Here is a 13,837-nt window from a genome sequence, read left to right as displayed (position 1 = left end):
TATCACAGTGCCCAGAACCACTCTCCAGCCTTTGCTTTCCCAAAGGTGCATGATTTGGCAGCCACTGTGGTTTCGGACCTAGACATTTGTACTGACGCACCAACGCTGGATGAAGTGAAGCGCACCATTTGCAAACTGAAAAACGGATGTGCTGCTGATGGATGGCATCCCCCTGGAGCGGAATCACTTCTGGCCATCTTTCACTTGGTTTGGAGAACTGGAACATTGCCAACTGCCTGGAAGGACAGTATTGTGATCTCACTTTATAAGGGCAAGCGACTGCACAGTGAATGTAAGATCTACAGGTCGATTACTTTGTTGTCTGGGCCAGGGAAGGTGTTCGTGCATGTTCTGCTGGTGCATTTTGAGTTCCTGCTACATTGGAAGCGTCGCCCTTCAACAGTCGGGCTTTATGAGGAACAGATCCACATTAAATGCCATTTGAGTCCTCAGTTTGTTGTCAGAGATACACAGCGAGTTCAAGAAGCCCCTGCACGTAGCATCTGTCAATCTTAAGGCTGTGTTTGATTCCGCTGATTGAATCGTGCTGTGGAAGGCCTTAAAGGGCAGAGGTGTCCAACCTCTCTTCTGGACTTGATTAGTGAGCTGCATAATGGAACCACTGCCCAGGTACATGTGGGAATCAAACATTGGCACCTTTTAAATCGGTACCTGGTGTCAGGCAAGCCTGTGTCTTGGTCCCTGCATTCTTTTCAGGCAATGGATTTCATAATGTAGCATTCCATTGGGTCCATAGGCATTAAGATCAGTGATCTCTTGTTCTCAGAGCTTGACTATGCTCATGACATTGTTCTTCTAGTACAGAGCCCTGACAGGTTTCATGAGGCTTTCCAGCAAATGGAGGAGGAGTCGGCCTCATTCAGTCTCCATGTTTTGTGGTGAAAGACAAAGCTGCTAAACCTAGGATTAAGTCCACCCACAACTCAAATCTCTTTGAATAATGAAACTGTTGAAGCAGTCTCCAGCTTTTGCTATTTAGGTTCTCTCCTTACCAGTTCTTCCAACTCTTATAAGGAGGTTCTTCACTGGATTGGCATTGCAGCATCTGCCATGGATATTTCATGATGAATATGGAACCAATATCATCTTGACATGACAACCCAAGTTCAGGATGTGTTCGAGCTGAATCCTCTCTGTACTGCTATACAATTATGAAACATGGACACTACGCCACTCAGATTGGGCAAAGCTGGAGGCTTTCCATACAAAAGCCAATGTCATATATTGGGCATAAAGTGGAATGATTCAGTCGTAATGCAGACGTTTATGGTCGCTGTGGTCTACAGACTACTAGGGCTATTGTCCTCAACCGGCAACTTACACTTTCCAGACATGTCTCCAGAACGCCTCAAGACGTTCCAGCAAATGCTATTCTCTGGGTGGCTTGCAACATCCAGGATAAAATTCCACCAAACCAGGGGTGGAGGTGGCCCAGAGGCAGACCCCCTATTACATGGATGCATCATGTCTGTTCTGACATTGGACTTTTGGCCCATCAAGCCCTTTCGGCTGCACAGGAAAGGACCAAATGACAAACGATCGCTATAGCCAACAGTTCAGCTAAGCATTGAAGAAGATAACTAGATTGGCTAGTCAGTCTATGAAGATGCTCTTCCTCTTCTTGGTGAGGTGGACCCCATGTCTTCTCAGCAGTCTTCCTCCCCAGAAGAGCATCCCATGGTCACGAAACCCAAAGCCCTCCCATAGACACTGTCACGCTGTCTGGAGTGGCTCATGACTGAGAGTGCCAACCTCAGGCCAGACTTTCAAGAAGCAGGGCAGTGACCCCAAAGTAGCTGTATGTTCCATAATTAGATTTCACCATCCCAGTACAAGTATGAACTCCTAAAGCACTAGAACAGTCTTACCACCAAGTCACAGACAGTCCCCTCGGGCATTCCAGTCTGTCTTGTCACCCAGGCAACCTGGACTTAGTGATAGATAGTTGATATACACCAAAGATCATAAAATATTCAGGTTACTCCCAGTCCCAAAGGACCAATCACTTACCCCAGGTCATTACGTACCTCTGATCTCACATGCAAGACAATGTTTGTAACTAATCCTATAGTAAACTATCTAAGGAATTATTAACTAAGAAAAGAAATGAGTATTATTACAAGGTTAAAGCAGGCAAGCATATATACATAAATGAGTTAGTCTATGGTTCCAGAAGGTGGCAGAACTGTGGTAATCTATCAGCCCTAAATATCTTTTAGGGCTAACCCAGGTTAACCCTGGAATCTCGCTTTCTATTTTGTCGCTCTGGCCCTGTAAGTGTGCAGAGAGCAAAAGATATGAAAAATTTCCTTGTCAACTATTTTTATTTCCTTCTTCCAGAATTCAAGCTGATGGGATGAGCCCTTTGCACATAGCCTCTTCATGGGAATAAGGAGCAATTAACAAAGCCTTTGTACTGTAATGTCCCACAATAGCTCATTTAGTTTTGATATCCCTTCTTGATGGGAAGGAAATGCCTCCTGATTGGGTTCACAGTTTCAGAGCAAATATATATTTTTTTTTTTACTGTTACAAGGCAAAAACTTAAATATTACCTTCTAGTATGTCATAAAGATATTATAAGTGAGATTAATGCATGCAGCAACTTACAAGCATTTCATAAACTCATTGTCATAAGTCAAATAGTCATCTACTAACACACAGGTGAAACAGACTGGTTTCCAGCAATGAATTTGTCAGTGCTTGGCTGAGGCCTAAAGCCTTGTTAAGAGCTGGCACGTGATTTCCCAGCATCACAGACACCATCTGTTGAGCCATGCATTTCATCTCCAAGACAGATGTGTCCCTGCCTTCACCGTCACACTTCAGGAAAAACTGTGCAACTTTGTGTGTAGAACAGACTATACTCCTTTGTCGAGCTCCATCTGGGTCAGTGCAGTTCTGCACTGCTCCTACTCGGCCCAAAAGTTAAATACCATAGTTTTGCAGCTGTTAAATTATTTACTGCAAATTATTCACTCACCATTAATTAATATCCATCTGCTGAAACCAGCAATATTCCGTTTCATTAGGATGCAATAATGTGACACAATTCTGCAAGGTATTAGACCCCCTCAGTGGGAGTTGTGTTCTCAGCTCCTTGCAGATCATGCCTGTAGACAACTGGGGTGAAAACCCATTAAAATTAATGGTGGTTTTACCATTGATTTCATCCTGGAAGTTTCTGTCAGAGAACCAGATTTCATGAATCAGTGGTAGTTAAAAGCAACACTTCATTACAGGTGCAGGCTTAGTAGTCAAGGTTAAACATACAGCTCATCCTTTACAATACCTTATTCAAATATATATTGTATATCCACACACTGTCCTGAGACCAGTCCTTTCCTGGTATACAATTTCCAATTTACTAAAGTACCTGAGGGAAAATCTGTTAAATTGTCCTTACTTCACTACTAATCCTGAGCATGTACTTTTTTGAAGTTCAACCCATTGTTTAGAGTTTATGTAGTCTTTACCTTTTGATGTGAGTAAAGCATTCAGTACTCCAATGTTGCCTCTTGGTGGTGATGGAGAAAATACGAAGCAGATTTTGCTTCTGTATTATAATAAAAAAGCACTGTCCCTCTTGGAAAACTGGCACAAAATCTCAGTTATATGGATTATTCCTCTTGTGATTTTTTTATAAATGTTGTTCCTCAGTAATTTTATTGGAAGTATTGAAGCGATCGTTCAGTGCTTTCAGAATGTCTCCTCCCAGAGAGCCAAATCTTGTAATCTGAAATCAGGCTTCATGGCCAGACATAGATCTACTGTTTTTCAAAACATGAATGTCTACTCTGAAGGGACATGATGCTGATATAGTCTTCTGCTAGTGAATGAATCTAACAGAAAAGCTGTTAATTCAGCAAAAAATGTTCAACATTTGTTATAGTGAAGTTCCCCAATAGTCCACGCAAATATTAAAATCTGCATTTATGCAAACTATAAAAATCAGTATGAAAACAGTTTGTTAATCAAAAATGGCTCTGCTATTACTTATATGGATCTCTTTAGAGGTAAAAACAAAACAAACCCCAGCAACCTTAACAGTTACGAATATTCTTAATAGGTTTTTAGCTAAAGTGTCATGTAAAAAAAAAAAGTAATGGCAAAGGTTTTATAAATTCATATCCCGATAGCTTGTAATTTGTATTTGTGTGTTATATAAAATGTTACATAGATAAGTCTGCCAAATTTTTTTAACTGAATTTCTTAAATTATACAATGGCAACCAAACAAGTTATTTTTTTACAAACTGGTGGTCTTGGCCTACAAATGCAATACAAAAAATAAAATTTCTGTGCCTACCTCAGCTTCTCATTAGCTATTCATTTCCTATCTAAATTCAGATTTCAGAGTAACCCATTGAGCTTCAGCATGAACTCTTACTTTATAGTAGTCTGTGTAGTATGTGATAGATACAGTGAGAGGAAATTAAGTTGGACAAAATTAGATTGATGGCCACATATGGTATCATCAGTTCATCAATAGGCTTAGTCATGCTTATTGTTATCGGAGGGTAACTCACACATTTCAGCATTAAATGGCTGTCATTTAGTTTGTCATGTTTTCTTTCCAAGGTTATCTCACTTTGTTCCATTGCAAAGATTCCTGAATCAAGTATCCAAAAGCCCAGCAACTCAGTTTGCAAATAGGAATTCAGACCTTCTCCAAAGGCTGTAGGAAATGCTAAATCAGTTATTGAAATGTGGCCAAAGTTCTTCAATATGACACACACACTTTCTCAAACACTTTGCCTGAAAATGTTACTCACATACACACTATAGGGTATGTATGTATGTATGTGTAGAAATAATAAATAATGGGGGTTGTACAGAGAGAAGGGGAGAGAGACGAGAAAAGCAAAGTTACTTCTTGAAATATGAAATACGTTCTGATTAACATAGAAATAGAAATTAGAGATGGGAGAGAGATGTTAGCTCATCTTGTCCACCCTTCTGTTAATGCAAAATAAGATAGTTCCCTGTAGAATATTCTTAAGTGTTTCATCCAGGCTAGTTCTATGTGACATGAGCAGTGGAGCTTCCATTCCTTTTGGGAGGCTATTGCACAGTATAATTGACCTCAGTATTGGGTAGTTTTCCTTAACAGTCACCCTACATTTTCTGTTTCTTAATTGCATCTCATTACTCCTAGTTATACCCTCTTTGGTATACATGCAATTCTGGGGACCAGTGAAATCCAAAGCAATTCCTCGTCTCTTTCTTTTTTATACCTTTTAGATACTTGTACAGAGTCATCCTTTCCCTCCCCCACCCCTTTATTAATTGTTTACCCAAGAATGATGTATTGAGTTTGTATCTTTTCTTTACAAGTCCATTCTTCCAATAATGTAATCATTTTTGTTGCTTTGCTGAGAAATCTCCTCAGTTTGTTGACACATTCCTGTTTTGGGATGCCAGGAAATGTGCACAGAATTGCTGGGTTGTGTAGAGATTTGCTGTCGGTGCTCACAAAACACAAAAACCTTTTGGTTTTGATTTTTATTCTAAAATAATTTTTGGCTATCATATTGTATACTCATATTAAGTTTCCTATTTGCGATGAGCATGATCCAAAGTCTGTTGAATTCACTGGGAAGACTCCTGTTGACTTACATGGACCTTCATTATCCCAAGATCCTTATTTGGCTTTATGGTTTTCCATGTATTTTCCTTTTATTGTATATCTGTATTTCAATTTATTTTTCCTAAGATGTATTTTCTTGCCTTTTCCTAGGAGGAATCTTATTTTATTTCATGCCCATATTTCTGTCCTCTCTCAGGACTCAGTCCTGCTCTATGGTGGGTGAATGGGACTACTCTTGTGCTTAAAATTAAGCATGCATTTAAGTGCTTTATTAGATTGCATCCAGTGCTCAGCAACCTCCAGATGGAGCCCTAATAGTCTCTCTTTATTTTTCTCATCAATGATGTTTAATAACCCCCCCTGATTTAGAACCATTTGTTAAGGGATAAAAAGCACAGTAGTTAAATGATTCTAGATTATAATGAAATATGGTGTCAAACAATATCTAAAATAGTCCTTGTGACACTTAAAGGACACTTCCTCCCAAGTAAAGACATTGCACTGTATTAATAGTTGTTCATCCAATTTTCAGTCCATACCTGAGTCAATTTCCATTAAATATGCAAGTAAGATTTTGAGGGGCAATATAAAATGCTTTGCTCAAATCTTCATCTTCTGTTGTATTTCAAATGCAAATATGTACTAAGTGCTTGTTTGTATATACCTGTATCTGCTCTAAAATTTTAAAATAATTTAATCTAATGTCCGTTGTCTGGTTTCAGAAATAGAACTCTAATCCTCTGTCCTCCAGACCATATTCAATTTTTTTTCTTATCTTGAGTAAATGGCTCCTGTCCAAAAGCTTGCATTTCTCCTTCCCTGAGATCTAAATACTGTTTATATGTATTTGACGAAGATATATTGTGCCTATCTGTGCCTAATGAAGCGTTAACCAGAGTAAATGATGAGTGGCAGTTTAATCAATTCAGTACCTTCAGTAACCAACAAGGGCATATGGAACATAATTTTTTAATCTCCTTCTTTCAAACATACTGAATAGAACTAGGAATGGATCTGAACTGTGTTGTCCATTGTTTTTCTTTATTCTCTAGAGGTAAAGGAAGATCTTTACTTAAGGTATTCAGTCATTGAGAAGTAGAATCAGAAAATAATGGTGAATTATAAAAGCTTTCTTTTTGAATAAATCTGATCATATCCTGTTACCTTTAAAATATAATTATTTCATTATTCAGAAGCGCTCATTCCATTCTGAACTTAGTAAAGAATGGGGTCTCTGCTGGCGATCTTTGCCAAGTAATGTCTGCAAATATTCAGTTAGACATTCCCTCACTTACTGAAAACATGCAATCTGTTTACATTAGGAGACTTTCTTCCAGACACACTTCTCTACACACACAGATTCCTAAAATTAAATGTGGCTCGCTAAATAAATAATCATCTTCATGAATAAAAAAAAAATGTTTAATGTTATAGTCCAAACACTCGGCTTTTGGAAACAAAGTTAAAGTAAAGGTTAAGGTTGGGACTTTCAAAGATGACTATAGGACACAACTTGCATTTGAAAGGATTGGTAGTAATATGGCTAAATCCCCTAGTTGCCTCTGAGAAAGCTCAACCCCTACTGTAAAATATGTGTAACTCCACATAAAGCTGTTGGATTGACAAATATTTTGTTAAAATTCTCTCTCGTGTGTATGCACACACATGTGTATATAGTTATAGATAAATAGTGCACATATGTAGTGTGTAGGGACAAGAATATGTACATTTAGAAAAAATGTAATTGCAATAACACAATAAAAAATGTTTTATCGAATCATGCATGCTACTGATTCCTAAATAGCTTATTGGCTCTTGAAAATTGGAAAACATGCAAATCTGCCTTGGAGCCTATGGGAGAGAAGAAGATGAGGGTCTGTAGCTTCCCCTGGTGATCCACACAGTGCCTGAACTAACTGACCAAGCCCCACGCCTGTGGAACTATAGAAGCATGTCTAAGTTTCGTGGGCAAAATGTATATCTGAGATCATCACTGCTGCTCCCCCTTTTACTCTTGCAACCAATCCACATGTTTTTAAAAGCTGTTTTTGGGGCCTTATTTAAGATGCCCAAGGTTTTGACTCTAGGTGAATGGATTTCTTTATCCATTATCACTGTGACACCTAAGCAGAAACGAGTTATTGAAAAAATGTTTGAAAAAGAGCACTGATTGGTTTTCAACAAATTCATCCATTCCAGTTGTCATCCTGGTATCCTTGCACAGTAGAGTATGGTGTTGTAATGCTGGTGATAGAGACAAGTGTTTAATTTATTAATTATTTAATCTCAAGAAAAACTAACTGTGTTTTTGTTTTTGTTTTTTGTTTTTTTTTTAATAGGGGAGTGGGTTGTATCTTTGTAGAAATGATTCAAGGAGTTGCTGCCTTTCCTGGAATGAAAGACATTCAAGACCAACTTGAAAGAATATTTCTGGTGAGTTCTTTATGTCTGGATTAATATGTATATACATCATATGTTACCGTCCAAATGTGAATAATATAATGTAGCTTAAAAAAATCACTGAGTTAGTCCATTTGAAGTGTTTACTTTTCTCTACTGGAGTACAGTTGTCAAACACCTGGCTTAAAACCAGATCCAGCTGACCCTGATACATTTTTGAGGCTTGCATGACTTATTCAGATTCTGCAGAATCCAGGCTTTCATTTTAAAAAAGATGTTTCTAGTTCTCATGGCTGTAACAGAAAGCTTCCAAATGTGAGCCCAGTGAAAAGAGAAGCTGTGTTGCTATGCTGAGTCTGCAAATAGTCTAAAATAATAACTCAGAGACCACATTAATAGTATTGTGCTGTTTTAATGTTAACATGAACTCTTTTATTGCTGATCATTTTATGTGATGGAATAGGTCATGGTGTGGGAGTGAAGCCCATGAAGGTCAGGTGAGAATTGAGATTTGCTGCAGGGATAGAAATGCAGAGAGAATACAAAGACTGAGAAGGAAAATAAGAAGGGCAGAAATGGTGGTGATATTCAAGTTTGAGTATGTTTTCTCACTGTGGGATGCTTTATTTGACAATAAGGCACTTAACAAATAATAACTGACAGAGCAGAAAGGGGTGAGGTACCACCACTGCAGCCTGATTGGTCCATGCGTGGGCTGCATGGACAGCTCATTGGCCTGATGGCATCTCCACAAGGGTGAAGGCCAGTTCATATTGCTGCTCCTGGGTGTGGGCCACCACTTGTGTCTATTTTCCTTCCCCACCTACCCTCACTTTCGGGCTGTTTTGTTATTGTCCTCTTTCTACTGCTAGATTTTCCACTTTGCTCTGGATTTTGGCCTGTGCCCTTTTAAGAGGCTAGGAAGAATGTCTTTCACTTCACAGATTGGTAGCAAGCTGTGTGAGTTTTTTCACCTTCCTCAGAGCCCTCACGAGGTTTGCAACTGTTTTGCAGGTGCCCAGTGCAGTTTAACTGAAGTAGCCAATATAGTCCTGGATGCTGGCCAGGTTGGCTTCTGATTGCACCATTGCTGTTGTACGGCAAATGGGGGAGTCCTTGGAAAGAAGCACCTCTCACCTTAGCCCTAACACAAAAAGAGGGGAATCTGGGACTTGCTTGGTCCTGATCCCTAGGTGGATTTAGCATGAGGGGCTGAGTGGTAGCCTGCTCTGAAGGATTCTCTGGCTTTACAGACATTTGTTTGTGAGCTGCACTAGATTTATCCTTCCAGGAAAAGAGCTGTCTGGCAGCTCCTCTCCTCATTCTGTTACATCATAATTAGTAAAAGTTGTGGCCCTCCTTCTCACCAAATCTCTGTATGGTGTTTTATTCACTGTGAAGCCTGGGCAATTAATATTTGACACCTGCTGTACTGAGGTATGGTTCAGCTCTGAAAAGTGGCATCTATGATGCCATTCTTCATAGAGCTCCTTGTTTTTGTCCCTCAGTGATTTCTACATACCAGTTTCTCAGTCTCTGAGCAAAACGTGCTTTTTCTACAGGTTAGATCTGCAAACTCAGCGTAGGATGTGAAAGTCACATCATGTTTTTTCTGCCATGTCAAAACACCTTCACAGCTAGATCCACTGCAATGTAAAGGGCTAAACTGCTTCTGTGCTGTGTGTCAGCAAGGTCTGAACGAGCTCTCCCCTGACATCTAGGGATGAGCTGGGGGGAAAAGACTTCAGGAGCAGACTGTGTTTGCATAGACCCATCTACTTTGCCTAGGTGCATAGCAGATGGAGCTGCTTTGCCAAAATGATCAATTTTGGCTTGTTTTGGGTTACAAATCACTCTAGTATTTGAATGCAGGGGTAATTAAATGTTGTTACTCTTTTATTGTATGAGTAAAGAGCAGCAGAACTGTGCTTAGCATGTCCTGTTTGAGTGCGGCACCCTACAGCTATTCCTCACTTGCTAAGCAGGGGGCAGAGATGCCAAATCCCAGTGAAGAGAAGAGTAGGTGGGGACAAGTGTTCCTACTTTGTGGTGTGGACTCTGCTTAAAGAGTCCTAGACACCATTTGACCTGTTCCTCTCCAGTATTTAATGGCAGAGCTGATTAGACTCAAGCGAGAGTCCTTGTTTTCTGGCTGATGATTCCTAGAGCTGGGATCACTGCAGAGTAGGTCTAGGGGCTAAGCCCTAGACTTTGTGAGGACAATAAAAGACTCCACAGAGACTACACTGGCAGTGAGGCTCCCCGCTACCTGCTGATATCACTAAGAGCTGGGTTAAGTGGTGGAACCTCTAAACGTGGCATGTGGGACCAACAGCAAGCAGTAGCAGCAGAGAGACGGTGTTGGCAGAGGCATTGCTTGACCTTTCCCCACCACACACCAACCATTCGGGGAGAGAGGTGAACCCACGTGAATGCACCTCTGGATTCTAGGTCTTGGCTAACTGTGAGTGGGATGCAGCCTAGGCAGGGGGGGAGTGAAGTGTTAAAGGGAAAAGTCACAACACAAATGTGTTCGTTGGACTTCCTCACTGCAAGGTGGGAAACTGTGGCAAAGGATACTGACCACTGCACTGAGGGGTCAGGTTTGCTTATGGTTACATGCTTTTGAACGTGGTTGTGGTATTCTCCCAAATTATTGTTGAGTTCCCTTTCCATAAGAGTTCTTTTGTTATACACAGATTCAGTGCTTGTGGGTGAAGAAGTATTGCCTCTTAGAAGCGCTGAGGGGTGGTGTTAAATTTTCCCAGATTACTAGATGGGGGCTTGAGCTGGTGGTTTTGTATTGTTAAGAGGAACCCCTAGATACTGAGCCTATCCCTTGTTGCTGCTGACTCCATATGGCAGAAGGATTATGTTTATTTAATTGTAATGTATTGTCAATCAATGTATGTTTAATACACATAAGTATTGGGTAATTTTTAAAGCTCTGCTTTATTAAATTTGTGCACTACTCATTTAAAGTGGTAGAATGTAATTTCTCTCTTTTTTTCTCTCCTCACCTGTTTGTAAAACAGGAGGGACTTTTAAACATGGATCATGTTAAACATGTACTCAATATTTTGAAAGTCTAATTGACATTGTCCAATAACATTTGTTGTAATTAAAATATTTTTAAAAACATAGATTGTTGCTCCATTTGACAGGCTTCTTACAAGCATGTACATATCTGTAGAATTTTTGGTTTTGGTCATTCTCAAACTGCTTATTTGCTTTTTGATTTTGTTTGTTTGTTTTTTTCTGAAGGGGCTTGTTTGTTAAAATACCAAAATCTATCAACCCACAATATAAAGTAATGGCCTGCCAAATTTTAGTTTAGAAAAAAAAAAAGTTTTTAAATTGTAGCTTCAAATAACAAGTTCAGTCTTTGAAATCACTAAGGATAATTTTTTGACCTTGTCTTTTCAGGTCAGACTGATCTTGTACAAACTTAAAAAAAAACTTTAAAAGACGCTTTTGGACTGAGACTTTTATGGCATTTAGTCAACTAGAGTTAATTTTAAAATCCTAATTAAAATCCTCTTAAAATAGGAGTTTATAAAGGAAATGTCTAGCCATCCTTAACTAAAGTGCCTCTCTCATATACTGTTTTCATCATTAAGAACTTAAGAAGTTATCTATTTAAAAGTTCTAAAACAAGGGATTATTCTTGTTCACTTTGCTTCTGAACAGAAGGATTAAATTCATTCATTCATTCTCCAATGAATTGTGTACAGTAAGGTAGTTAATAACTTTGAAGTGGAAAATTAATCAGGTTGCTATTTAAGATAACTAATACCATTAACTCCCACATGCTGAGTTCTTATAACAGCTATGAAACACAGCTCAGCCAGCCAAAGTAGTCTTTTCCACAGAGACAAGGTGGGTGAGGTAATATCTTTTACTGGACCAACATTTGTTGGCGTGAGAGATTTTTTAGTTCACACTTTTCACTTCTTCAACAGTGAATGGTTTCATGTAATACTGTGATGTTCTGAAAGCAGATATACAATATAATATGTCTTACCCATTAATCCTTTAGTTCTGCAGTGTTCTGAGGTCATGTAGTTTAAAACATACCTCTTGCAATATAAAACAAAAAATCAATAAGATACATTACTCTACACCAGGTGTTGAAATATGATTGAATTTCTTCCTCTTACAAACTGTTGTATTTTGGAAAGACAAGCACTGATTGATTAGGAATAATATTTAGGACAATGAAACGTAATGTAATGTGAACAGAGTGAGCCTGTGAACAGCAGTTTTGTGTACTTCTCAAATAGCTCTTTCTAAATCTATTATATATATTTTCCATTATTATATAATATGATTAAAATATGTGATGCATTGTTTTTCCACAATTATCAAGTGCACAATAAAGAGCATATTCTCTAAGTGTGCTTGCATATCTCCTCCTTATCAAGAATAGAGTACATCCCAAAACCTGATTTCTGTTCGCTTAAGATTATATATTAGTTTACATTTATCAGTGGTTTAATAAAACTGCTAGGTTTAATGGACTAGAGAAAGAGATTGATCTTTGTATTATACTTCAGGAGATATTCTGTTCATTGATTTTCTTTTTGGTTGTTTTTTTTTTTTTTTTAACAAGTACTTTTTTGGGGACTATTTTTACATATTATGCTTATTTTGAACAGCTGCAGTAACCAAAGCCAAGTCCCAGTACTGTAGCAGTACTGCACAATCTGTCAGTTAAACCTGTCTGGTTGCCTCCCTTTCACAATACGTTTTCAGTCTATTAGCATGGACCAGTTGCTTAGCTCCTCTTCCATGGGGCTTTCTGACATTATAGGCAACTTCATTAATGCTTTCTACAACCTCATATGATCCATCCCAGATGTCCTGCATTTTATTTTTCCTTACTGGAATTAACACAAGCACCATATCCCCAATTTCAAAAGCTCTTTTCTCAGCATGCCTATCATACCAAGCCTTTTGAACTTCCTGACTTTTCTTAAGGTTTTGCTGCACCAAATCCATCATAGTTTGCAACTTTTCCTTAAACTGTGATAAATAGTCCCCTACTGACTGTTGTGTTTCCTCAGTATTGCCCTCCCAGGCATCCCAGATTAACTCCAAGGGTCCCCTGACCTGTCTCCCATATAGGAGATCAAAGGGAGCAAACCCTGTGGATTCTTGGGGCACGCTTCTATATGCAAATAATAAGTATGGAAGCAACACATCCCATTCGCTCTCTTGTCTGGAAACATACATTCGAAGCATGGCTTTCAGAGTTCCATTGAATCTTTTGCCAGTTCATTGTTCTCAGGAGGGTAAGGTGCAGCTTTTAAGTGCTTTATCCCACACAATGCCCATAACTTTTCAGAAACCATAGACATAAAATTAGTACCACCGTCTGTCAACATCTCCTTGGGAAAACCTACCCTACTAAAGATAGTGAACAAAGCAGTGGCCACAGTCTCAGCTTCTATGTTAGACAATACCACAGCCTCAGGATATCTAGTAGCAAAATCTACCACCACAAAAATATACCTTTTCCCAGTCCTAGAAGGTTTGGATAAAGGTCCCACAATATCTATGGACACTCTGGCAAATACTTCCCCTATAATAGGTAAAGGCTGCAGGGGTACCTTGGTAGGCCCCTTAAATCCCTTGCGCTTCTGACACAAGTCACAGCTCCTGCAGTATTCTTTTACTGAGTCATACATAAGTGGCCAAAAGAAGTTTTGCTTCAGCCTGTCAAACGTTCTTTCTATTCCTAAATGACCACCAAATGGCCTATCATTAGCTATCTGAAGCAGCTTTCTCATATACTCTTCAGGCTCAGCTATTTGCTGACACACTT

At 39.1% G+C, this 13,837-nt stretch overlaps 1 protein-coding gene across 8 annotated transcripts in view; it reads left to right on the top strand.

The window, feature by feature from the left end:
• Positions 1-13,837, top strand: part of CDK14 (cyclin dependent kinase 14) — a 464,786-nt gene that overhangs the window by 280,311 nt on the left and 170,638 nt on the right. For all 8 annotated transcript variants that reach the window (XM_067562226.1, XM_067562222.1, XM_067562224.1 and 5 more), the window contains one exon: positions 7,950-8,043. In XM_067562226.1, the coding sequence (XP_067418327.1) occupies positions 7,950-8,043 (94 nt within the window). The remainder of the gene's footprint in view (positions 1-7,949; positions 8,044-13,837) is intronic.

Source organism: Emydura macquarii, unplaced genomic scaffold (genome assembly GCF_026122565.2).
Source record: "Emydura macquarii macquarii isolate MOO-44397 ecotype Brisbane River unplaced genomic scaffold, CSIRO-AGI_Emac_v2 contig_2422, whole genome shotgun sequence".
Taxonomy (NCBI): domain Eukaryota; kingdom Metazoa; phylum Chordata; order Testudines; family Chelidae; genus Emydura; species Emydura macquarii.
The sequence above is the reverse complement of the archived record's forward strand: the minus strand, read 5'-3'. Positions and strand labels throughout refer to the sequence as shown.